Source organism: Gymnoscopelus microlampas (assembly GCF_963454915.1).
Source record: "Gymnoscopelus microlampas genome assembly, chromosome: 7".
Lineage (NCBI taxonomy): Eukaryota > Metazoa > Chordata > Actinopteri > Myctophiformes > Myctophidae > Gymnoscopelus > Gymnoscopelus microlampas.
The window spans coordinates 48189146-48216166 of record NC_139944.1 but is presented as its reverse complement, the minus strand read 5'-3'; the positions used below and the strand labels follow the sequence as shown (position 1 = coordinate 48216166).

The 27021-nt window shown below is 40.8% G+C and overlaps 1 protein-coding gene across 1 annotated transcript; it reads left to right on the top strand.

Annotated features, from left to right (window-relative positions):
- The first annotated feature begins 816 nt into the window (after positions 1 to 816).
- Positions 817 to 26638, top strand: usp4 (ubiquitin specific peptidase 4 (proto-oncogene)). The gene is made up of 22 exons (XM_084063439.1): positions 817 to 984; positions 3587 to 3714; positions 4827 to 4957; positions 5073 to 5199; positions 7080 to 7225; positions 7951 to 8012; positions 10795 to 10941; positions 11364 to 11481; positions 11620 to 11793; positions 11935 to 12093; positions 12916 to 13140; positions 14447 to 14530; positions 14660 to 14754; positions 15171 to 15353; positions 17628 to 17854; positions 18578 to 18796; positions 18899 to 18969; positions 19560 to 19675; positions 19820 to 19969; positions 22168 to 22271; positions 23238 to 23326; positions 24029 to 26638. Exons 1-22 carry the CDS (start codon positions 830 to 832, stop codon positions 24152 to 24154), a joined length of 3036 nt encoding a protein of 1011 aa, XP_083919565.1. The 5' UTR covers positions 817 to 829; the 3' UTR covers positions 24155 to 26638.
- Positions 26639 to 27021: the final 383 nt, after the last annotated feature.

The window sequence follows — 27021 nt, the reverse complement described above, 5'->3', positions numbered from 1 at the left end:
ATATTGAAATATATACTCAACAGGTGCCAATACCAAGATATGCACCTGCATCTAAAATGGCTTTTTTCAATGGGGGAGGGTAACTTCAGCACCTGATAACACCAATTTAGCTGTGACTCAGGAAGGGTTATCATACCAAAATGTTATCTACAGACATAGAGCTTCTCAAAAATGATAAGTAACCTTTGCCACCTTTCGGTGTACCGACATCTCGTCTGGCCCATGGACTAATAGAAGAACATGTAGCCTAGAACACTGGTTCTCAACCAGTGGTCCCAGTGGTCCTTGAAGGGATTCCAGGTGGTCCCCAGCTAAATGATAGTTAGGAACCAGATGGACCCTTATGGGTCTGTAACTCAGAGAGTGTACAAATGGAACCATCCATTTGTACACTCTCTGAGTTAAATTAACATTGATTTTACAATATAAATTGGGGTCCCAGAGATAAAAATGTTATTAAATGGGGGTCCGTAGCCCTAATGCATGTCAAACTGGAGCTCCTTGAAATTAAAATGGTTGAAAATGATATTTTGATAACTGATATTGAAACAGAAAATCACTGCTAGAGCCATAAAGATCTTCTCTTATGGGGGTCCTTGGCATATCTTTTTAAATGGGGGTCCGCAGGCTACTAAGTGTCAATTTGGGGGTCCTTGACATGAAAAAGGTTGAGAACCACTGGCCTAGAGAAGAAGAACTAGTGGCTCTGTGTGAGTGAAGCGCGTTCACAACAACAAGAGAGGCAGTTGAAGCGCGCGTTCACGAGAGAAGCTCGTTCAAGAGGCTGTTGAAGGGGCGCGTTCACGAGACCTACCGGTACACTCTCTGCATGATGGCCGAGGGAGGCGGACCCGAGTCGGGCAGCAAGGCCGACTCCGACTCGGAGCCGGTAGTAGCCGCTCAGATACCGACCCCTTCAACCGAGAACCAGAAACAGACCATAGGAACACTTCTGAAAACTACTCTGCGAAAAGGCGACGAATGGTAAGGGTTTATTATTTATTATAACGTCAGCTCCGCTCCGCTCACACAAACAGGAAATGCTAACGCTGTTAGCCACCGAGCTATGCTATATCGACAAGACAGACAGGCCAACCAGTGTTGCCAGGTTTTTGTGAGAGAAATGAGCAACCCAGGGTCTAGGAAAACAAGCCCGAAAGAAGCGACTGTAGACTATTATAGGCAACACGAGCACTTTAAAGCCTATATACTGTATATGTCAGTGGTGTGAGGTTGTAGACCTGCTATTTTCAAAAAAAAACTTGCAATAAAATGTGGAATATTTGGAAGATATTTGAAACATTCTAATACACAATAACACAAATCTGGTATTGGGGCTCCCTGGCACAAAACATTTTCAGATGGAGGGTTGTGAACAAATACATGTTAATTTGGGGTTCCATTACATGGACATATTTGAGAAACACTGGTTTATATAAAATAAAACAAAATTGGAAGCAGGTCTAAATGAGCAAGTACACTTAAGAAACAAACCTAAATTAGCAAGTGCACTTTAGAAGCAAGCCTAAATAAGCAAGTACACTTTAGAATCAAGTCCAAATAAGAAACTACACTGTAGAAACGAGCCCAAATAAGCAATTACACTTTAGAAACAAGTCTAAATTAGCAACTTCACTTTAGAAACGAGCCCAAATAAGCAAGTACACTTTAGAAACAAGTCTAAATAAGTAACTAGACTTTAGAAACAAGCCCAAATGATCATCTACACTTAAGAAACAAGCCCAAATGATCATCTACACTTAAGAAAGAAGCCCAAATAAGTAACTCCACTTATAAACAATCCAACAAAAACAAAAAACGCAAACCGCAACTAACTGCCAATATTTACAAGCCACTTTACAGGAAAAGCAAGTCCAAAGTCGCTTATAATATAATATGACATGGCAACACTGGGCAGACAGGCCAACTCATGCAATGATTTGGGAAGTGGAATGTGTTGTTTAGCTGTGTGTCCGTCAACACACCTCACTCAAGGGACCACTGTGTGGGTTGTGCTGTATATATGACACACTGGGTGGTTGATCATTAGTTAGTTACCAGCTGGATAACGCAGTAACATAGTAGGTTTCACCACTACGTGCATTATGACTACTAACATGACATGGGCTAATGTGGTTGCTACAGTGTTGCCAGGTTTTGAGAGAGAAACAAGGAACCAGGTCTATGAAAACAAGCCCAAAAGAGCATATACATTGGCTATTTAAAAAATAATAATCTTGAAAACAATTTGACATTTTAACACCACCAATCTTGTATGGGGTCCCTGGTATAAAATGTTTTCAGATGGGGGTCCGCAGACAAATGCACATTCATTTGGGGGTCCTTGACTTGAACATGTTTGAGAACCACTGTTTTAAACAACATTTAGGAAACAAGCCCAAATAATCAACTACACTTTAGAAACAAGCCTAAAAAACGCAACCTGCAACTACCAATATTTACAAGCAACTTAACAGAAGAAAACAAGCCCAATGTCGCTTATAATAAGCGGACATGGCAACACTGATTTGCTAGCTAACGATACTTCGGCTTAAAGGCCCGTTTTGAAATTAAGCCATATGTTTGTAAACCAGTTTCCTCCACCCTAACTTAACTTTAATGATCAGGAAATGACTTGAAAGCGAAACTAAACGTGAAGTTTTAAGCCATGCCTTAAAGTAACTTAGCATTAGCTTGCCTGTGGCTAATTGGCGCTAGCTTGTGTTGAGTGAAGTTATTGTGTTGTTATGCTATTTAAATGAAGATCACTGAGAGAGGCCTGAGAGATGAATGAAATGAAACCGAAAATAATAAGTGTTCATGTTGGTGACTGTCTGTTAACAACGGGCTCATGTTGACATATACGAGAGAGAGCTATACAGTGAGCAATCTGACCGGCCTCTCTCTCTTTCTTTCTCTCTCTCTGTTAGAAATTAGAAACCCAGGGAGTCACTGGCCCATTTGATTTGATCAGCAACCTACTAGCTATGTGGCTAATTTGTTCCACATAGTGTCTTAAATAGACCATCTTTTTGACCTCCGACTAGATTCATACACAGATTATGTGAGGAAGGGGCTGCTGGTGGTGGCAGTGAGTGGGGAACCGGTTCACCCAACAAAGAAAGCAGTGAGTTGGTGGGTGTTTCATAGGTAGAGGAGGGTCTCGTATAGCTCAACTTTGAGTATGATGACAGCAACGCCGTGGTGATGAGATTAAAGGTAGTCTAGCTTGGCTGTGGCTATATCTGTAAATGCGACACAGGGCACGTCACAGTTTGTTTGGTGTTGCATAATGTACTTTCCTCCTGGCAGAAGGGCAAAAATGTTCCCAGTGCATTATAGAGTTAAGATTTCCCAACATGTATTCATAAATCCTTTAGGTTTCTTTATACCTTTTGTATTGTATTCTGAACATGTCAAAGAAGTTAGAAATACATTTAAAAAAATACTTTAGACCTTTTTTTTTGAAATAAAAGGAAATGTGCCAGTGATTGATGAGAGAACGTGGAAGTAGTTTGTTGTAGTTATGTGTGACTTTTCCCCCTGTTACAATACCAACCTGAGCACTTCTTCTTCTTCTTTCCAGGTACTTGATAGATAGTCGGTGGTTCAAACAGTGGAAGAAATATGTGGGCTTTGACAGTTGGGACATGTACAATGTCGGAGAGCATAGCCTCTATCCAGGACCTATCGATAACTCTGGACTGTTCTCAGGTAAACCTTTTTTGGAGTTGAGAGATTAAATCCTCAAAACATCTTTGTTACAGTTCTCATTATGCAGAATGTCCCATTTCAAGTTTTCAAATGTATAAGAAATCTTTTGAAAATAGCAGATCTACAAGCTCACAATGCGTTGCATTGTGAGCTTGTAGATCAGCTATTTTCAAATGGCCAAACTGTATATAGGGCTGAAGTGGTTAATGTATGTTTTGTTACTATTATGGCATGTTTATGTTTTGAGTTATGTATGAGGAGCACAAAGATGCAATACACCATTTTGTGTTAGACTTGTTTCCCGATACCAGTATCGGAAAAGCATGCAGATACTGCCTAAAATGCTGTTATCGGCGAGTATGCCATTATGATTACCATGTCATTTATCACATGATGATATGTCATTTACAGTCATCAATTATTTAGTATTTTGAATGCTTCAGTTGCCTGTTTATACTCTTATATAGGCCGTTGCAGACGGGGTGCGATTTTTCGCACGGAAAAAAACGGACAATATCATTCTTTTAAAGAACACACGGTTCTCTATGACCTCATGCACAGTGTCACACCGGCTCTGAATTTGCCGTGCGGCAAGTGGCTGCGACAGTGCGTTTTTTTTTCTCTCCAATCAAACCCAGTTCGATTTGTGAATCTTTTCGCATACGGTTAAAACTGCTGGTTAAATCGTACCCTGTCTGCAAAGGCCTTTACTGTACTATTTACACATAGCTGCACTACATTTTTATTTATTCCTAGCTAGATCAATGGTTCTCAACCTTTTTTTTAATTTCAAGGACCCTCATAACTCTGAGAGTGTACAAATGCATCCACATGGACCCTTACGGGTCCATGTGGATGCATTTGTACACTCTCGGAGTTACAGACCTGTAAGAGTCCATTTGAAACCCCCCTCAAGGAACCCAGAGAGACCCTGGAGGACCCCAGTTTGAGAGCCACTTGTCCTAGATTATTTTGAAATTGCACACTTGGTATCGGAGCGGTACTCGGTTGGTATCGACTGATAACGCAAGTTATGGGAATCTGTATCGGGAAGGGGGGGAAAAAACGGTATCTGCACATCTCTTATGTTTGTGTTACTTCTCTCCTTATAGACCATGAGACCCAAGTCCTGAAGGAGCACCTTATAGACGAGCTGGACTACGTCCTGGTTCCCACCGAGGCGTGGAACAAGCTGGTCAGCTGGTATGGTTGTCTGGAGGGCCAGAGAGCCATCGTCAGGAAGGTAATGCCACTTTGAGACATCTTCTCTTTTGAACCGTTTTATCTGATGCTGACTACTTCTAATTCAGTTAACAAAGTTGTTGTTTTTTTGTCTTGTTTGTTTTTTTGTCCTATAGGTGGTTGAACATGGCATGTTTGTCAAGCATTGTAAAGTGGAGGTCTATTTGTTGGAGCTGAACTTGTGTGAGAATGACAACATGGACAACGTGGTAACGCGTCACTTCAGTAAAGCTGACACTATAGGTGAGTCACTTTTTTTTGTTGTTGTTGATACACATCACCTCCCTCTGGGAAACTTACACTCAGCTTCACCCAGCTGAGTGCTGCCCTAGTCTGGAATCGATACCATTTTCGGGTTTCTGATCAGGTCAGAGCGGAAATAACTTTTAAGTCATCATTACGTCATCAGGTGGCCAGAACCAGTGACCGGAACCACCGGTGCCGTGCATCTCCAAAATGAGTTTAAAACTTGTTTAGTTTGGTATAATCGTTTAGTTTCGTATAATAATCGTTTGGTATGTCCATCTTTTATTCTAACTCGTAGCGCGACTAGCTCGACTAAACTAATTGATTCACATTATGTGGGAAACAAAAACAATGCGACACTAACCGGAACCAACCACCGGAACCACAATATGTTTTTTCTAAACCGGATCACACGACTAGTTATAGAACAAATATACCAGGCTTTCCTCCAAGTTGACATGAGGTTAGTGCTGCCCACAGAGGAGTGAGGAGGGGACAGTTTAGGGGTTGGGTGTCTTCACTTAGACGCATTGGGACCTCCAGAGTCCTAGGCGGGCTCACTACCCATTCAGCTATGGCTGCCCATTTGAGATATGAATTTATTACTTTGGCTGGAAAAAACTGCAACTAGCAAGCCTGTTGGCCAACATGAACCCTTGCGTCCCTATTCTGGGGGTGAACATTTGGTGAAAATAGCAGCTCTACAAGCTCACAATGCATTGTGAGCCTGTAGATTGTCTATCACAGTGGACCTAGTAGTACAGAGACCTGGCCCCGAAGCCTATTTTAGGGTTCGAACTTTTCTAACAAACCTTCCGTTTTTAAATCTATTTATTTATTCCATTTTTGGGAGCGGGTCACGATGCGGCACTGGAAGTCTCTCCGTGGACTGAGCATATCGTTCCCAGATTATTGGTAATTAACAGCAGTGACAACACAGAAATGTGTGTTGGTGGGAGGAATCCAATGACTAAATTGGGGAGAAAAAAAACAGCTCTGTCTTTTAATGCAGTCTGCCCTGTTGTTGCCAACAGCGCAGACTGTAGTTAATCCCCCTTGTGATAGTATGACACTCAGTTTACCCACATTCAGTTATTCCACCTCTGTACCCCTTCCATTTGAATATGCCAAACACTCCAGGATATATATCCTGAACTATAACTTGCGTTGTCTCGCAGTATCCTTGGAAAGCTTTCTATTTACTGCACTGTGGCTCAGATTCGGTTTAACCCATTCATTCGGGAACGCATCTGTGTAACCACTTTAACCATTATTTTATACTTTGGCTATTCAAAAATAGCAGATATACAAGCTCATAAAGCGGCACCGAGTGCCGCATTATGAGCTTGTAGATCTGCTATTTTTGAAAAATCTTGAAATGTGTGCAAATCTGTGAATATATATTTTTTAAAAGGGAACATTTGTAACTCAAATCTGTGCTTCTGGGGGGTCCCTGGAATAAAATATTTTGAGATGGGGTCGGCGGACAAATGCATATCATTTTGGGTGGTCCTTGACATGAAAAAGTTTGAGCACCACTGATATTAAGTCAACATAAGTTTTTCTGAAAACTGTTAGAATTTAGAAGACATTTGTAGAATCCCCAGAAGCAAAGATTTGAGTTTCAAATGTTTGCTTTAAAAAAAAATATATATATATATTCAAAGATATATTACAAGCTATGAGCTTGTATATCTGCTATTTTTGAATAGTCAAAGAAATCTAAAACTGACACAGATTCTTTCCCGGCCTCAAAAGGTCCCACCTACTCTTATCCGGTACATTCCACAACAAACACACATTGATAGGGTCTAACTTGTTTGGCATCAGCTGTTTGTCTGTGTGAAGTAACAATCTTCCCTTTTTGTTCCCTTCAGATACCATAGAGAAGGAGATGAGGTCGCTTTTTGAAATTCCATCAGAGAAGGAGACGCGGCTGTGGAACAAATACATGAGCAACACGTACGAGCAGCTGAACAAGCCAGACAGCACTGTGCAGGACGCTGGTCTGTTCCAAGGACAGGTAAAGTAGAGGGATATCGGTCAAATAACCCTCTTGACCTTTTGTTTCCAAGAAAGCAAGCAAGCAAATCAATCCTCTAGTTCTCACACGATGTATTAATGATAGACGTAGACAGAGTGTCTGTTTCATATACATTATTGATTATAAAGAACCCATTTTGACTATACTGTATAACATTTACCAGCATTAGCGCAGGACATTCCATTCTGGGTAATTTCTTAAAAAAGAAAATATTTTGAAATTGGGTCCGTGGCCAAATGCATATAATTTTGGGGGTCCTTGACATGAAAATGTTTGAGAATCACTGATATAGAAACAAAAAAGAAAAGTATTTAGAAGAAATTTGTAGGATCACCCAGAAGCAAAGATTTGAGTAAAAAAATCGCTTAAAAAATATATATATATATATTCAAAAGATTTGCACAAACTTTCACTTTTTTTTTTTTTTTTTTTTAGCAGATCTACAAGCTCATATCGCGGCACTCGGTGCCGCGATATGAGCTTGTAGATCTGCTATTTTTGAATAGCCAAAGAAATAAAAAATGACAGTCTAAATTCCCGGTCTAAATAGGTTAACAGACCTGCCGGCCACATCTAAAATGTGCCTTTTAAAAGCCTTAAAGCTTTTGGCTGGCAGTCCCCAGCTCATATTCATTTTTCGAATCTGATCTTGTAAGTAAGAAAGTCGGAATGACTTTAATCTCACCTGCTTGTCTCTCTCCCAGGTGCTTGTGATCGAACGGAAGAACGAAGATGGCACATGGCCCAGACAAGCCTCCCATCCCAAGTAAGTCAAAATCTTGGTCTTAAAGGCCCTGATGACACACCAAGCCGACACCGGCCGCAAAGCCATCCAATGAGCATCTCTGCCCCCCCCCGTAGTTCTTCTAGTGTGTCCCATACCTGCCCGACTGAGCATGTTGAATTGGCGTCATCGGCGAGGGAACGCTCTCTCTCCCTTGACGTATAAAAAGGGCACTCGGATGAATTCAATATTAACATGAGCGTGCCGTGAAAATGTGTTTTTGCCGTCCCAATTGTGGTGCAGTGAATAACGGCATACATATGACACTGTAACATTTAAAGAATCACTTTATGCACACAGCGATTTAACCAGCTGAAGCTTGAGCCATTCTACAATATTGGTCTGCACACCAATAGTGGATACATTGCTACAGAAACCAACTGTGCCTTGTAATGGTGACAGGTTAGAAGCAAATGCTCAGTAAGCTGTAATGTTGGTTCTGGAAACATTCTACATAACTATATAATTTATGGCTTTGTTTGCTTCCTGATCTTTAATTGCCAACACAAGGGTGAGAGGTAAACGAGATAAATACGTTTACAAGCTTCCTACCTCTGTTCTGCTTCAAAAGTGTTAGCAAACTACATATCTTTTGTGGAACATAATCCAGTGTTCATTTTTCTTGGCGATGCGGTACACTTGGTATTTTTATTTCTGTTATTCAAAACATAAATGCAGCTTCTTGCCACAGCTTGGAGAAAGGCCATATGCATCAAAGTCCAGCTTGGTCGCAGGTCACACTAACTTGTAAAGAAGATGTGTGATATTTGATCACGACACATTCAAGTGTATTCATTCAGTCATCTGAGTGTCTGTCCTCCCTATCAGTGGGGATGACAGTAATGATTGGGAAACCCCAACACCCGGTGGGATTTAACGCGTCACTAAGTCGTGACGCGTTGTAAGCCTGTAGATCTGCTATTTCTGCTTTTTTTTTTAATAATCGAAAATTTGTGAAAAATCTTGATGTATGTACTATTATGACGATTATGCAAAAATAATTGCGATTATCTCAAATAATTGCAATTAGACGATTATGTTATAATTGTGACAGGCCTACCAATGGCAACAATAAATAACATTAATCGTGACGGTTAACCCCATTTTAACTTGATGAGGACATTCTTCCCAAGGACAAGTCTGTTGTTTGCGTTCTGGTATCGAGAAATGTCCCTCGTTATCTCTGCTTTGGAGGTTTGCCTCTGCTACACATAAGGGAGGGGAAAAATGTATTCGGGGCCGGCATAGCTGAATGGTTAGAGAAGCCCGTCTTGGGAGCAGGAGTCCCCAGTTGTTTCAGGTTCGATTCCAGCAATGTGTCGAATATGACCGGTTGAAGTGTCCTTGAGCAAGACACTTAAAGGGCAAGACCACTTTGGTAGAGGTTTGGGTTGTGTATTTACCTTGCCATGATGTAACTCCAAAGGTGGGCAAGAAATCAAAAATTATTGCTCCATTGATTAGAAATTGATAATTCAAAATATGCTCCTCATTGACTTACATTGTACCGTAAAACAGCTCTCAAAGTCACTCTTTTAGCACATAAATGAACCCAAACATAGCTGATTCAGACAATATAGAACATCACCAAACCCAGTACTGTTTTTTTTTTTTAATACAAATGTCAACTTCCTGTTGATTTTACTATTTGAAGATCTGGATCCAGATCCGCGGATCCAGTCCGGGTTTTCTACTTATTAAAAATGGCAAAATCAACAGGAAGTTGACATTTTTATAAAAAAAAAAAACAGTACTGGGTTTGGTGATGTTCTACATTGTCTGAATCAACTTTGTTTGTGTTCGTTTATGTGCTAAAAGAGTGACTTTGAGAGCTGTTTTACCGTACAATGTAAGCATATTTTGAATTATCAATTTCTAATCAATGGAGCAATTATTTTTTATTTCTTGCCCACCTTTGGAGTTACATCATGGCAAGGTAACTACACAACCCAAACCTCTACCAAAGTGGTCTTGCCCTTTAAGCCCTAACTGCTCGTGCCATGACCCTCTGAGGGCAGCGATCAACTGGGGTGAGCTGAATTGGCTGCTTCCTCGTGGACACACTGAAGAGGGACAGTTGGTCTGTAATGTGATTATTAATATGGCCCACAAATCTACAGCTCTCGTTTCCCCCCCTCTCCTCACCTGACCTCACCCCGTCTGACTGGATCCCCAAGCTAGGATGTTATTTGAACTCATTTGCAAACGTAAACACTGAGGGGGGATGTGGACAAGTTGAGATTGTGAATTGAATTGAAGTTAAGCCTAATGTTATCTTATGTATTATTTGCAAGCTCATTGACATCTGACTAAAAAAATCGATTTTCCAATCAAATCGTGACCCCAAGAATTGGAATATGCCCTGTACTGGATATGCCTACTAGGATAGAGACTACTGCCACCTACTGGTATGGGGAGTTAATTCATCTGAAGCTGTCACTGAGTTGAGTTCAAACATCAGCTGTAGATGGCAGTGTGTTCCAGCTTTGCTTTTCCCAGAGATGTGAGATGACACAAAGCGATATGATCAGTCACTGTTGGCTCGTGCAAGTCGGCTTGGTGTGTCAGAGCTTTTAGTTATCAAGACAAGACAATGGTTAGTGTCCTGGTACAGAACATCATTCTGTTGCCCATGAACAAAAAAAAAGTGTGTGTCTGTACAGTATTTATGTATATAATTTATCTGATTAATGTCATGGTACTGAAATCCTGACCTCACTCTGTAATGTCTGCCTGAAACATGCACTTTTCTCATGCACATCAGATCCAGCGCTGCCACATCCAGGACGTTCACTACCTCCCCTAAACTCTCCTCAAACTCTTCGGCGACCATCTCCTCAACAGTAACCAATGGAGATAACAGTAGTAACTCCAGCTACACACTGAACAACAGCACTTCTGGCGGTAACCGGTAAGACCCCTTTAATCAGATAAAATACTGGCTATCACTAGGCAGGCCAGAAGGTCTTGTCCTTGGCGTCTCAGTTCTCACATCGAGAGCTGAGTATTTGCACAGTGTATTTCGTTAATTATTTTCAAACTTGTCATTAACTGACTTAAGTTTTCTCCACAGCCATCTAGAGTAAAGTAACTTGACCTTTTTATATAGTGCACCTCCAAAACCGCTTTCATTTCTGCGAACAGTTACACCGTATGTTGTACAAACCTCGCAGCTTCCTTGTGTCCTGACAGTTGCACCCCACGACTGACACAGCCCTGGGTGGGTAGGCGTGAAGGCCTGGCAGAGATCAACGCTCTGAGGAGCGCACTGTGTGTCTAATGGAGGTTGTAGCTCAGTAACGTCTTTTTCATATTTTTTTTAACTTCTAATAGATTGGGTGGCTACAATTCGTACAGCTCCTCCTACAACTACCGAGAGTCACAATCTCAGCCTGGCCTATGTGGTCTCAGCAATCTAGGCAACACGTGCTTCATGAACTCTGCCCTCCAGGTAAAATAATACACACTGGTGCTTTTGCTAAAATAAATGTTAAGATATAACCAGAAGCATTTTGTTAACTTTTATTCAATATACTCATCAACCCCCCCCCCCCCCCCCCCCCACACACACACACTTGTTTTTCTCCAGTGCCTGAGCAATGCATCGCCACTCACGGAATACTTCCTGGATGATCAGTATGAGGCGGAGATTAACCGGGAGAATCCACTGGGGATGAGGGGGGAGATAGCGGAGGCCTACGCTGACCTGGTCAAACAGATGTGGCTCAGCCGCAGTAGCTATGTGGCCCCACGTACCTTCAAAGTGAGTAGTGTCAAAACAAACCCTGTCAACTTAACTTCAGTATCTTTACTGCCTGGAAAAAAAATCTGCTATGTTGAATTCATGAACAAAACGTGGTGTGATAATCCTCTTACCGTTTTTGTATTTTCACTCATGTTTCAGACGCAGGTTGGGCGGTTTGCCCCCCAGTTCTCTGGCTACCAGCAGCAGGACTCCCAAGAGCTGTTGGCCTTTCTGCTGGACGGGCTGCACGAAGATCTGAACCGTGTCAAAAAGAAACCTTACCTGGCCGTTCGAGACGCAGAGGGCCGTCCAGATGAGGTACAGCAAGCTGTGGTTAGGCAACACCTGCATGTGAAATAAGATTACACAATGTTAAATGTGTTATGGCACTTTAGATGTGTCATTTGTCATCCCGACACATCTTTTGTGTTTGATTCATTGGATTGAGAGCATTTTTCCTAATGCTCGGATTGATTATTGTATTGCACTGAAAATGTGTGACAGCTAAAGATGACAATATTTTGAAGCATTACATCATTTCGTTAGTCTCATAGCATAATTGCCAAACTCACTTTTTGGTGTAATTGTCATTTTTGCCTATCTCTGCTCTTCTAACATTGCCGCATCGTTGTGTCTTATTGCTTAATGTCCTAAGCCAATCAGAATGCTCGTTACTTACCAAAAATGACTTGGGCAGAAAGTGCTTTTTAAGTAAACTTTTTGATTGGGCAGAAAGTGATTTTTGTTTTGGTAACAAGCAGTCTGATAGGCTGAGAACATTGGCAATGAGGCAGGATGAATCAGCAGTCTTAGGAGAGTAGAGTTAGGCAGATATAAATAAAGGCAGATAAACAAGATAAAAGTCAAGGTGACTTAGGCAAAAAGTAATTTATTCTTATTTTTTCTCTCCTGAAAACCTTACAAATATGAGTTAGGCAATTATGCTATGAGGCTAACGATTTGCAAAAACGATTTGCAAAAAGAAAAAAGTAATTTCTAAACATTGCAGCACAGTGTGGGATGTGATCTAAAGTTGCTAATGCAAAGTTATACCCTTCACAAATATACCACCAATAAATTGGCTCCTCTCCTTAACTTATGTGGTTTTTAATTACCTTTTTTTTTCTTTTTGTATTACAGATTGTTGCTAAAGAAGCTTTGACTAATCATCGCTTACGCAATGACTCCATTATAGTCGACATATTCCACGGCCTCTTTAAGTCTACTTTGGTGTGCCCAGAGTGCTCCAAGGTCTCCGTCACCTTTGACCCATTCTGCTACCTCACACTGCCGCTGCCCATGAAGAAGGACCGCACCATGGAGGTGTTCCTGGTCCGCTCAGACCCTCAGTCCAGACCCACACAGGTGAGATGATCATCAGATCTGTATCTGTTAGGGCTGTCACGATTTATACATTTTACCTTATTGTCACTCAAAATACTTGCGATTAACGATTTCATTGTATCTGTCGTTATAAGAATTTCATTTTTGTGCAGATGTGACAAATGACCTAAATATACAAAGAAATGACTGACATATGTGATAACTTTATACTTAAAAAAACATGAATAGTGGAAATAGCAGATCTACAAGCTCACGCCGTGTCGTGAGCTTGTAGATCTGCTATTTCCACTATTTTTTTTCTAAATGTTTATAAATCTATGAAAAATTCTCAACATGGAAACCATTATGACGATTATGCAAAAACAATTGAAACTTTCTCAAATAATTGCGACTAAATTGGGCCTCTTTTGATATTAAAGGGGGATATTGATTGGTTAATCTTGGGTACCGAAATTCAGTGAACCAGGGACCTACTGATTCCCAGACGGCCTTTCTACCCCAGTGTTTCCCTAGGATGAAGTTGTAACAGCAGTGGCGATTATGAATTTAAGAAAAGAAAACTGTACCCTTTCAGTTATGGTGTTTTTCTTGAGACCAGTCCACACCATTGCAACTCCTTGCAGCCATTCTCCCCAATGACAGTTGCAAAAACTGTTTTGTTGCACAGAGTTGCGACTAGTTGCGTTGGTGCGGTCTGGCCTTTAGTTTTTTCCTGTAAAAAGAAACTGGGTTTGTTTGTGAAGTACCTGGAAGTAGCTCTCACTGTCTGTGTCTCTCACACACTCGCTCAAAGGCGTGTGAGAGACACGCCCTTGAGTTTCAGGAAATTGACTTCCAGCTACAGACAATGCATTGGTCATATTTCCGGCAAACTTACTATGTACAGTACCAGTAACTTGGTGTGTACTCTTACCTCAGTGTGTACATAAGCTTAGTGATGCACATCATGCATCACCCATTTCTTGAAAATGCTGACATTAACCCCACAAGGGATGAGATTCCTTGTGGGTTGTTATGCACCTACCAATAATACTATAGCATCAAAAATGTTCGCTTACAAATATTTTCCCCTTCTGACAGTGCACTAGGCATGTGTTACTATGGCTCGTGAGTCGTTGGTTCCCCAGGCTTACTTAACCATTTGGATGCATTTCATATTTTATTACTCAAATGTAAATTCTAGCAGAATAACTACCAAACATTAATTCAAATCTGTGAAACGGGAGCTTTGTATTCACTGTTGACGTAGCTTGTATTAACAGCGATCCACATTCTAATCAAGTGGCTCACTTTTCTGAGATGATCTCTTCATTCATTATTCTGTCAGTACCGAGTGGTGGTCCCCAAGATGGGTACAGTGATGGACCTGTGTGCCGCCTTGTCTCGACTCTGTGGATTCCCTCCAGAGAATGTAAGCTACAATACCCTCTTATGCTAGCAGAATGAATTAAGTATAATTTCCATGGTTGAAATGGAATCATGTGTCGGTGGTTTTACATCTTTTTTTTTTATTTAATTTAATTTACTTGTGTCTTCCTAGATGGTGGTGGCCGACGTTTACAATCACCGGTTCCATAAAATCTACAGGCGGGACGATGGCCTCAACCAAATCATGGAGAAAGATGACATCTTTGTGTAAGTTTCAGTGTAGAGTAAAAGCAGTGGTTCTCAAAGTGGGGTCCGGGGGGTCCCCAGCAAAAGTAGTTACAGTAGCATCACAATCCTTTCAAACACTTTCATTTATATGTTTGCTATTCTAAAATAGCAGATATACTAGCTCACAGTGAGCTTGTGCATCTGCTATTTTTGTCAATTCTTGAAAAATCCTGAAACTGTTCGGAACAAAATAATTTTAAGGGGGTGGGGGGGGTCTGTGCCCAAATGCATATCAATTTGGGGGTCCGCAGCCAAATACATTCCAATTTGGGGGTCCTTGACATGGAAAAGTTTGAGCACTTACTGGAGTAAAGGATGACATGTCAGGGCTTGTCGTCGTCGTCGCCATGGCTGGGTTTTTCCCAACACAGTGTGTTCTTCTTTGCTCTCTGCAGGTACGAGGTGCAGGAGGAGGACAGTGAGAAGATGAACCTGCCTGTATACTTCAGGGAGCGCCACTCCAAACACGGCGGAGGCTCCACAGGCACCATGCTGTTTGGCCAGCCTCTACTCATTACCGTGCCCAGGCAGAACCTCATAGCAGATGTTCTGTACGATAAAATCCTGGAAAGGATCGGGTATGTCCCAAGCTGCTTTCATGTCTTGGTTCACAGAGAGTGACGTGGAGTGTTCAATATGATTTGGAGGCTTAGCCATTAACCCATTAAGACCTGGAACTGTGTCATTTTTAGATTTGAGCTAAAAAGCATTATTTTACACTTTGGGCTATTTTTGAAAATTAGTGAAAATGTGTGCAAATCTTTGAATATATGTATTTTTAAAGCGAACATTTTTAACTCAAATCTTTGCTTCTGGGGGTCCCTGGAACAAAATATTTTGATGGGGGTCCGCGGCCAAATACATATAATTTTGGGGGTCCTTGACATGAAAAAGATTGAGCACCACTGATATAGAAACATACGTTTTTCAGAAAACTGTTGGGATTTAGGAGACATGTAGAATCGGCTTCAGGTCTCAATGGGTTAAAATCCAGATTTTTGCTTTCTGCATAATGCATTTATATGGATTTGATTTTTTTTTACCTGGATTTAACTGGTGACGCAACTCAGTCGGGGTGCAACGTCACCCACCCGTTGGCAATGAGAGACATGTGTAAACACCTGCTAGACTCTGGCGAAGTACACACAACTAGCTTGTGCACGGGAAACACTCGGGACTGCTCGGGCAAAGGGCTCTGTGTGTTTGTGTGTGTGTGCGCGTGTGACATCTTTATTGTGGCTGCTGATCGATCACCAGCGCTGTGAAGTTTTTCCTTGGGCATGGCATACTGGCATAATTAATAGGCCCTGGAATGCTAAATGAGGGCAAAGATAGTACTATAAAACTCCTTTTTATGGATGTTTTTGAGTGAGAAAAATACTTCATATGAACAGTTGATGATCAGAGATGGAATGTTCTGGCCTGGACAGCTGGCCTAGCGTAGCCTGACAGAGCAACGCGGTTTTGAGTCCCGTTCCCGATGATCTTTGCCGCATGCATGTCTCTCCCCGCATGCATGTCTCTCCCCATCTCTCTCTACCTGTTTCCTGCCTGTCTCTACTGTAAACTATAAAGGCCAAAAAGCCCCCAAAAAATATCTTTGAAAGAGAGATCGATTTTTCTGAAGATTTAAACCACACTTTAAACGTGTGAACTGCAACTTAAGTATATTGGCGATCACAGGTTCCAGGCAGAGGTCGAAGAGAAAACATTTTGTACAATCGGTCTCAGGTCTTAGTGGGTTAAAATTGCGCATTTGTTGTGCCTATGGCTGCACGATTGCATGATGCATATAGTGATGCCTGATTGCAGCTTATTAGAACACTTCCTTAAGAATAATGAAAGGGTACTGCACACAAATAGGCACTTCAGAAGAATCCTTCCCAGAGATGTCTGTGGTGGTAAACAAATAATATTCAATCATTTATTGCCCCAACCAACTTACATTTGATATTGTAATTTATTTTGGTGTACTCATAGATAACATCAAGAACAAGAAGAAAGCAGAAGTAACGCATGGCATCAGATGACACGTGTAGTTCGACCGTTGAATCCCCATAATGGGTGTTGACTGTTGATGAACGATACGTGAGCCACGTGTTCATGTCGAGAACAGAGTTTCCCAACGACCGTTCTTTCAATGGGTCTGTCGTAATGGACACGTGTCTTTAGGCATCTCTGTTGGATGCTTCATCTGCAATAGGCTCTATGCACAGCAGCCATATTGGGAATGAATTGGGCCCCTTCCTTACTTCCTTCACAGGTGTTACCAATGATACTAATTAAGGCTCTGTTCCATTTAGTGTGGCATAGTGGTTGTCTTATTTTCAAGGACCCCCATAACTCTGAGAGTGTACAAATGGAACCAAATGGACCCTTACGGGTCCATTTGGTTCCATTTTTACACTCTCAGAGTTACACACCCACCATAAGGGGCTATTTGGGAACCAAAATGGAGTGTTTCTAGTGAGCCAACATGCACGATATCAGCACCCTGACCAGAATGGAACAGAGCCTTCATTAGTATCATTGGTAACACCTGTGAAGGAAGTAAGAAGAGGCCCAATTTCTTTCCAATATGGCTGCTGTGCATAGACCCTATTGTTGTTGATTTGAGGTTAGAACAACTTGGTTTTGCACAACTTGGTTTTGCACAGCTTGCTTCTGCCGCGTGTCACTTGTGACTGTTTTTTTTCTTCTTTCTGGCCAGGATGTCCGTAGGGAATTATATCTTCCAGTATTTGTCATAAAAAAAAAAACCAGCCCAAACCGGTAATTACTGGCCTAATACGATGTCTGGCCCCAGATTAACCGTTTTTTCCCCCCCCCCCCTCCTTTGTCCTGTGGCCCAGACGCTATGTGAAGCACTCCCAGAGCCCGTGCAGTGAAAGCAGGTCCACGGCCTCGGCCACCTTCACCAGCTGTAGCCAGGCGGCTGAATGTTCCACGTCATCCAGTCACAACACTAACCTGAGCGGGTGTGGCAGCCCCCTGTCGGACGGGGCCTCGTGCAGCGCCAGCTCCAGCAATGGCAGCAACCACTCAGGGAACTGCAACGGCCCTAACGGCCTATGTGAGGGTAAGCCCACCAATTTGTCAATGTGAGACTGGTAAACAAAACTTTTGACGATAAATGTTCGTCGAGGACCTTTTTTTTTCACTGACGAAAACTAAATAAAAACTAGGCTATGATGACTTAAGACTAAATATAGTGACAGTTTTGTCAACAAATAAAAACTAGACTAAAATGTTAGTGAGGGACTAGTGGAGAAGAAATCAAGTAGAACTAAAAGACAAGTCATTTTATGTTTGGTTGTGCTCAGTTGTTGCACTGTGAAAATAGCAGATCTACAAGCTCACAACGCGTCGCGCTGCGACGCGTTGTGAGCTTGTAGATCTGCTATTTTCAGCATGCAACCAAGTGTAAAATCAGCCATTACGACGGCATCAAGGCACCGCCAAAATACATTTTAGTCTACTAAATCAACTGTAGATTTAGTCGACTATAATCTTATATTTAGTCGACTAAAACTAGACAAAAACTAAAACATTTCAGATGACTAAAATATGACTAAATGGAATTTTATTCAAAAGACTATGACTAAAACTAAAAAATATCAAAATGAACACTGCTGGTGTGTCCCCTCACACAAGACATCGGAGGGTAATATAGACATGAGTTCACTGATCTGAGCTCACTTGACACTTGACACCATGACACCCCTACGGCCCCCTAGGCCATGGGATGAGTGAGTGAGTGAGTGAGTGAAAACGATTGATTGGTCGTTGTGGATTTGTGCAGGTGAGGAGGAGGCCATGGACCACCAGGTGAGCCCGGAGCCAGAGAACGGCCAGTCGGAAGAGGAGGAAGAGGACGAGGAGACGTCCGACTTGGAAAACGGACCTAAAGCCAAGCAGTGCTCCACGCCTCCCAAGCTCTTCACCTTCAGCATGGTCAACTCCTATGGAACGGCCAACATCAGCCCACTGCCTTGTGACGGAAATGTCCTTAAACTGAATCGTAAGTTATATGTTTTCCATTGGAAGTGTTTGAGGATATAGTTATGTGTTTTTGTGTTTTGAATGAGCTGACTAAAGGTTGGATTTATTTCTTTTTCTGCAGCACATTCCACAGTGGCGATCGACTGGGACTCGGACACAAAGAAACTGTGTTATGATGACCAGGAAGCAGAGGTCAGTAGTACAGCTACGATGCTACAGTACAGCTACAATGTCTCTGGCTAATGTAAGCTCACACTAGTGGTGTCAAAAATAATCGATTCATAGATTAATCGCGATGCGGACATGGACGATTATGAATCGATTCACAAATGTCAAAAAAAAAAAAATATATATTGCTAATTGCACAGAGCAGCAACCAGATTTATACGATGTTCAGTATATCTGACTGCTTGTATTGACTGATGAAAAAGTTGCCATGTTGTGCAGTAATATAGAAAAGTGTGCATCGCGATGCATCGTAGAATCAAATTGTTACAAGGTTAATCGTAATCAAATCGTTACCTGGTGAATCGTAATAGTTGAATCGTGAGGGCAGTGCCAATGCACACCTCTAGCTCACACTCTACTGAAACACATCAAGGGTCCACCTATCTACCCTGTCTGCATGCAATGTCTGCCCAAATAAAACCTCACATGCACATACAACGGAGGTAGTCAAACAATAACACTTCATCGTAAGATGTAGTCCATCTAGATGATGGATGCATACAAAAGTATGATTAAACGCTCATTTCCAATATGGTCCCTGACTGTGTCTGCAGGCCTATGAGAAACACGACAGCATGCTCCAACCCCAGAAAAAGAAGGCCACCGTGGCTCTGAGGGAATGCATCGAGCTCTTCACAACCATGGAAACGCTTGGAGAACACGATCCGTGGTAAGGGTTTCATGACAACCATCAATCTTTCTTGACATCCTAACAAAAAACATTCATTAAACAATTCTGCGTAGAGTTTGAGGGTTTTCACTGTAATGGCAATAATTATCATATCAATCAATACTACCATCTTGTATTACACAGGTACTGTCCCACCTGTAAGAAACACCAGCAGGCGACAAAAAAGTTTGACCTGTGGTCATTGCCTCGCATTCTGGTAGTTCACCTAAAACGTTTCTCCTACAACCGATGCTGGAGGGACAAGCTGGACACGGTGGTGGACTTTCCTGTCAGGTACGTTGCTGGCATCAACTCAACAGCCCGTGTGAAGGTTCTTTGTATAGCACATTGCATAACACAAAGATGGTTCCAAAGTGCCTTTAGGAGAGCACTTTCGGGAAATCATCTGTGTCATTTTATATTTCAGCTATATATATATATATATATATATATATATATATATATATATATATATATATATATATATATATATATATATATATATATATATATATATATATATATATATATATATATATATATATATATATATATATATATATATATATATATATATATATATATATATATATATATATAGCTATATATATATATAGCTATATATATATATAGCTATATATATATATAGCTATATATATAGCTATATATATATATAGCTATATATAGCTATATATATATAGCTATATATATATATATATATATATATATATATAGCTATAGCTAGCACATTGGTTGGCTGTTCAAAAATAGCAGATCTACAAGCTCATAGCGCTATGAGCTTGTAGATCTGCTATTTTTGAAAAATCGTGAAAACTTTTTTTTAAATAACATTTTTAATATGAATCAAATCTTTGCTTCTGGGGGTCCCTGGAACAAAATATTTTGAGATGTGGGTCTGCGGCCAAATACATAAGATAATTTTGGGGGATCTTGACATGAAAAAAGTTTGAAAACCACTGATCAGTGGTTTTCAAACTTTTTTTCGTTATACTATAGCTGTATTACAGCGATATACATTTTTAAGGCATTTGTAGAATCGGCCTCAGGTCTTAATGGGTTAAAAGGAAAACGTCCTTGTGTTTTACACTAGAGGGAGTTGTGGTGCACAATCATGAACAAGGAAGTCATTTTTCAGAGATGGGTTCAGACTTGTAAAGTTGATTGTGCTCCAAAGCCCTGGTCACACCTTTTGAATGTGTTGCCATTGTGCAAGGTTCCTTTGATCTAATATAGTTTAATAATTGAACACACAAAGGACCACAAAAGGACCTTGTATGAGTCATTTACATATTTCTGTTTGCAGAAGTCTAATTTCCCCATGTGTTTTGAAATAGAGATGTTGCTCCATAGCGGTTACAGTGTATATAAGCTACCTATTTTATGAATTGTACTCCTCCTCGCCCTGTTGAGCAACCTTATCCACCAGAAAACCAGGAAGCAGAACTGTGAATGTTACCGGCACACACAGTTCCTTTTAAAAGAAAGCCGAGTCATCCTTACTCAGATTGCCAGAGACAAAGACTCGTCTGTCCTTCACGAAACCTCTTCTTAAAGGAACATTCCTGTTTTTTAAACAGCCTGGGGCTTATTTTCATAGTGGTTGGCATCATGCCTATCGGTTATGATAACATTTGACTTCGCGGCTTTGTTTGTAGAAATGTGGGACATGATGGAAACTCTACTAGACACAGAGCTTGTTTACAGTGGTGTCTATTTGGGCCATGAGCCAGGGGTTAAACCAGTCCAATTTAACCCTATTGTCTAAACCGCTTATTTGGAAGTGAAAAGGAATATGGAAGTATTGTAATGGTTCATTGCAGTCATTGCAGAGCTACATCCTGGCTACTTGCACTAATGACCTACTTGGCTTAGCCTATTTATTTATTGATTCTAGCGAGTTGAAACGGGAAGTATTTCTGCAATGCAGTTGACAATTAGCACTCTTTCCTTCAAAACCCACTTCTTCAGGATGGCCTTTCCCAGCTGAGGCCGAGTTAAGATGTCCCCCCAACCCATGTTTAGCCTTTTATAATTTTTAAGCTAATACATAAATCTGAGCTATTATTATTAACACTGACAATTTCAGGTAATAAGGTTTCATATTCGTTTTTCATTTCCAAATAAGTGATATAGTGATGGTAGAAGTGATGGTAGAATGTGGTCAACTGAACTTGTTCAAAACTTGTGTTCCGTGGCCCCAATAGATAATGTTGTATAGATATCTTGTGGTGTCCCTGTGTCCAAAATATTAACGTTAAAGATGGTGAGTAAATTGTGATCATAGGCATAATGGGGAAATACTACCTAAATATTTAGCCATATAGTAAGAAATGTTAAAAGAAAATGGTGTTTACATTACAACACAAACTCCTTTTGGTTGTTTTGAGTTTGATTTTCTCTTGACATTGTCCAGGATGGCAGTAAATGCCAGGTTTTACATTTTCTGATGATGTGTTTTCTTTCTTTCTCAGGGATCTGACTATGTCTGAGTTTGTGTGTGATCCCAAGGCTGGACCCTATGTTTATGACCTCATTGCTGTCTCCAACCACTATGGCGGAATGGGAGGAGGCCACTGTAAGTGATCTTTAACCTTCCCACTGTGTCTAGTAGTTAATCTTTAATTTAATTACACACACAGCAGTCTTCTCCTCCAGGCTGAACACGCTGCACCAAATCGGTCATTGTCACGTACACACAGTAGGACGCAGCAGTTGACTTTTTTGGAATAAAATCACTTTATTTTCATGTTTTTAATTTAGTTTTTACACTTAAGTAAAAGTAGCAATACCACAATATAAAAATACTATGTTACAAGTAAAGGCCTGTGTTCAAAATGTTACTTGAGTGAAAGTACAAAAGTATTGGCATCAAAATATACTTAAAAGTATCAAAAGTTTTTACTTTTGATACTTTTAAGTATATTTTGATGCCAGTACCAAAATGTTTGAAAATAGCCTATGTATAAAATATGGCTGAAGTGGTTAATGTATGTTTTATAATATAATAATTTATATCTGCTGAGATGTAGTTGAGTGGAAGTAAAAGTACTGAAACTTGAGAACTCCAGTAAAGTAAAAAATAATTCAAAGTGTACAGTACTTGAGTAAATGTTCTTAGTTATTTTACACCACTGTTTTTTATCAAGAAAGATGACCGCTCTTATTTTTATAGCTTTATTGTACCTGCTACTGTATGTGTTCAACTCTTGTAACGTGACACCGGTCAACAATGTGTCTGTGTGTCAGATGAGGCGCCAAGCCTGCCACCGTTTCCAAGGAAACGTTTTTTTAATCGGTTGCATTTCACATTCGCTTCCAGGTGCCATTATTCACTGTAGACTCAAAGTGTATTATCTCAACCGTATGCATTATGAATAAAGAACTACCTTGGAACAAGATTTTTATCAGTGTTGCATCAGTTATCAGTTATGATGAAAATTTGACTTTAGTATGAATTGGTGGCCTACTTGTGGGTCATTACATGAACAAATACAACCGCATGAATTGACATTGATAACTCTGCCTTTCTCCTCACCAACAGACACGGCTTATGGCAAAAATAAATTGGACGGAAAGTGGCATTACTTTGACGATAGCAGTGTTTCGTCTGCCTCAGAGGATCAGATTGTGGTGAGCTTTTAAACCTTGACGTTGTCTATTCTATTCAGTCCTGTACTTTTACAACCAAAGATAAAACTGCCTAATTCATGGATTTGTCTTTGACAGCACATTTTGATTTAGTTTTAGTCAGTCTTTTGAATAAAATTCCATTTAGTTTTAGTCATATTTTAGTCATATGAAATGTTTTAGTTTTTGTCTAGTTTTAGTCTACTAAATCTACAGTTGATTTAGTCGACTAAAATGTATTTTTGCGGGCCTTGATGGCGTCATAATGGCTGATTTTACACTTGGTTGCGCGCTGAAAATAGCCGATCTACAAGCTCACAACGCGTCGCAGACTCGCAGGGCGACGCGTTGTGAACTTGTAGATCTGCTATTTTCAGAGCGCAAACAAACATAAAATGACTTGTCTTTTAGTTCTACTGGATCTCTTCTCCACTAGTCCCTCTAACATTTTAGTCGAGTTTTTATTTGCTGACGAAATTGCCAATATATTTAGTCTTAGCTTTAGTCATCATAGCTTAGTTTTTATTTAGTTTTCGTCAGTGAAAATAGGTAGTCGTCATAGTTTTAGTCGACGAAATCAACACTATGCTATGTTCATGCTCGAGTCCGATGAGGAGACCTCTTGGGCTTCTTGTCCTCAGGCATCAGGTGACAAGTGTTTGTGTAATCTCACCCGTCTCCATCTCATCCTCTCTCTCTCCGCAGACTAAAGCAGCCTATGTACTGTTTTACCAGCGCAGAGACGCTGGAGACGCCCCCCCCAAGCCACAGCCCTCTGCCTCTTTAGGAGGAGCCCCCGAAGTAGCCGATGATCACATGGACACCAACTGATAAGCACTGTTGCAAAAACAAAAAAAAAAGGACACGCACTGAAACTATTATGGCAAATGGAGACATTTTGATGCGCACACCAAGCTACTTCAGTGACTGGAGACTCCACTAGAGTCGTTATTATTAACCCCCACCCTCCTTGTGTTTTGATTTGTCTCGCATCTCATCCACTAGAGCCAAAAGCCTTGACAGAAGAGTGACCCGAGAGACCTTTCTCCATGGAGCGGGTGGCCTGCTGAATTATAAACATAGTTTACTAGTCTGGAAATGAAAAGGGGGGGGAATATAAATGGCTTATAGATCCTCTCACTGGACGAACAGAATGTTAGAAGTGCCCTCAAATCTATAGATAAAAGATACACTTTTCTGTTACCCACAGGAACAGTTAGAAATGCAAACAAAACAAAAAAAAGCCAAATGCACATCCTGTTTCAACCAAAGCGTTCCAAGTCGTACATGATAAAGCAAGTGTACCAGCTGTTTTGACACAGGGGCTATGGGAACACCCCCTAGTTGTACCTCCAATAATCTTTCTTGCAGTGAGGTACATGCAAAACTGTATTGCCATTGTGATGTGCACAGCGCGGCACACAGATACACGCCGTCTTATGGATCCCATGTCATTGCGCCTCCTATGAACAGTGGATCCGTTGAGAAAAGTTTACTGATGGTGTTTGCTCTGCTATAGACTGGCTCTACACGTGTTCCTGGCCTGCAGAGTTGTGTTGTAATTCCAACAACAAAAATAAATGTCTAATTTCAAGGTTTTTCCCCTCATCTGGGCCTTGCCATTGAGATGTGGCAGAGGCTATTTTGTTAGCCTGGCTCTCGTGCGTTCACACAGGGTGCGATCATTTCGAGCAACGCCATTCAATCTAAGTTAAACGTAAAGACGCAACATCGAGCATTATTTTGCTTGTATGCCCAAAGTGACGCAAATCGCGCAAATTGTTTAACTCGATGATTTTTTGCTGAAGCACAGCACAGCAGCCAGTGTCTGGGTGGCAAGCATTGCTTCAAGTGAAAATGTTGCGTCCAGTGTAAATGCAACACTAGAGTGACACTATTCAAGCAGCGTGATTATTTTTAGCGTATCCGGTGTGATTGCACCCTCAGGCCATCAGCCCCGCTGTTTGAAGTCACAGCAGCATGCTTGCTCTGTTTTCTCATGGCTATCTGTTAGGGGACTTCTGTCCTGCTAACAAACTTTTACTTTCATTTTTCATTGTTACACAATGCAAAAGCGGCCTTTTATTTCTGCAACCTGGTTAAAGGAAGAAAAAAAAAGAGGCACTTTGAACTTTCCAATAATTCATTCTCTGCTTCTGGTCTAACTAGAAATAATGACATAAGGATGGTTTTGCCTTAGCATCGGGCCCTTGATCTGTCATGCATTTCCAGGTCTTTTAATGTGTCTTTTTAACATTTTGATTGCTGCCTGAGTGGACCCCTGGCTCATCTGCAATGGCTTGTCCTTAGTCTTGTATTCTTGCAGCTCTGTATTGATATGGCTGTTATTTGATATCTTCAAAGCACACTTGAGTGAAGCAAAATAAACCAGTATAAAAGTGGTGCTTTAATTTATGAAACTTGAATTAGCTGCTGATCACGATAAAGCAATCTACACGTTATCAGACTTGGTGCAGGACAAGCAGCATCACAACATTCTCCTCATTGTTTGAGGGGAGCGTTGGCAGGCATTTGGAACTATGCGTTTCCCTTTCCAGTGGATTTAGTCAACTTGTCAGCTGTTAAATAAAACAGTACGGCACCTTCTTCCGTGGTTGTGGGAGAAATTGAGGGAGTGTCTAGTAATCCCTTTATTCATTTAATATTTGAGTTACCGATTGGTACCTGGACTGTCATCTTGACACTGAAAGGTGCCTCATCTAAGCAATTCATCTTTAACACCTTTTTTTTTTAAATGTGAGGGTTGTGAATACAATAGAATCAAGTTAATATCAAAAGGACTTGTTGTATAACCAGATGCAACATACTACAGTAACTACTTCATGGATACGACTCCCATAAGATAGAGTGCTTGCTCTGTGGCATTAGTTATGTGCTTTTTCCATGTGACACGACAGCATGTAAATGTCAATGGGACTGGAAGTGTCCTTTTTGCTGGTTGGTCCTGCCGTGATGATTATGCCCTTCTGACATGAGTACATATAATCATATTTATGCCAATGAATAGAAAAGCTTTACATCATATCTGTAAACCTCTCTAGCAAGTTCATACAAGAATTCCAGCTGTCAACGCAGTGGAACATGGTTCCCCCCCCCCACCCCTCCTAAATCACAAGAGCAACTCCAATTCCACATAAATCAATTTGCTGAATAGATGTAAATAATCACACTATTTCAAATAGGTATATTAATAATTGTGTCCTAATATTCATATTGCCAATATCTACAATATTTGTTTTTAATTGAGAAATATTTGGATTGAAAATACAATAAAGACTGGGAGCCTAAATGAGATGCTTTGTTTGGAGTCCGAAGTGGTGTGAAAAGGGAAATTGCTCAATACGTTACTATTCTTAGTAACGAGTGCATGTTGTGGCCATGTTGTGGCTATAGTAAATTCTTATGAAATGTAGAGGTCTAGACCTGAAATCCTGATGACAAAACCTTTGAACATGCAACCTTGATGCCATGCTGTTGGTTTGTGCTGTTACGGGTCATAGAGTGTACTAGTAAGATACGGTTGCACTTGTGCTGTGCAAAGGAGGAAGTGAGCCCAGTGGGTGTCGTCGAGTGTACAGTAACTATAATTATATCTATGACACATGTTTTTTTTATTTATCTTGTTTGTCATTGGACAGTAGCCTACACACAGGCTACAACTAAAATATTATTATCCC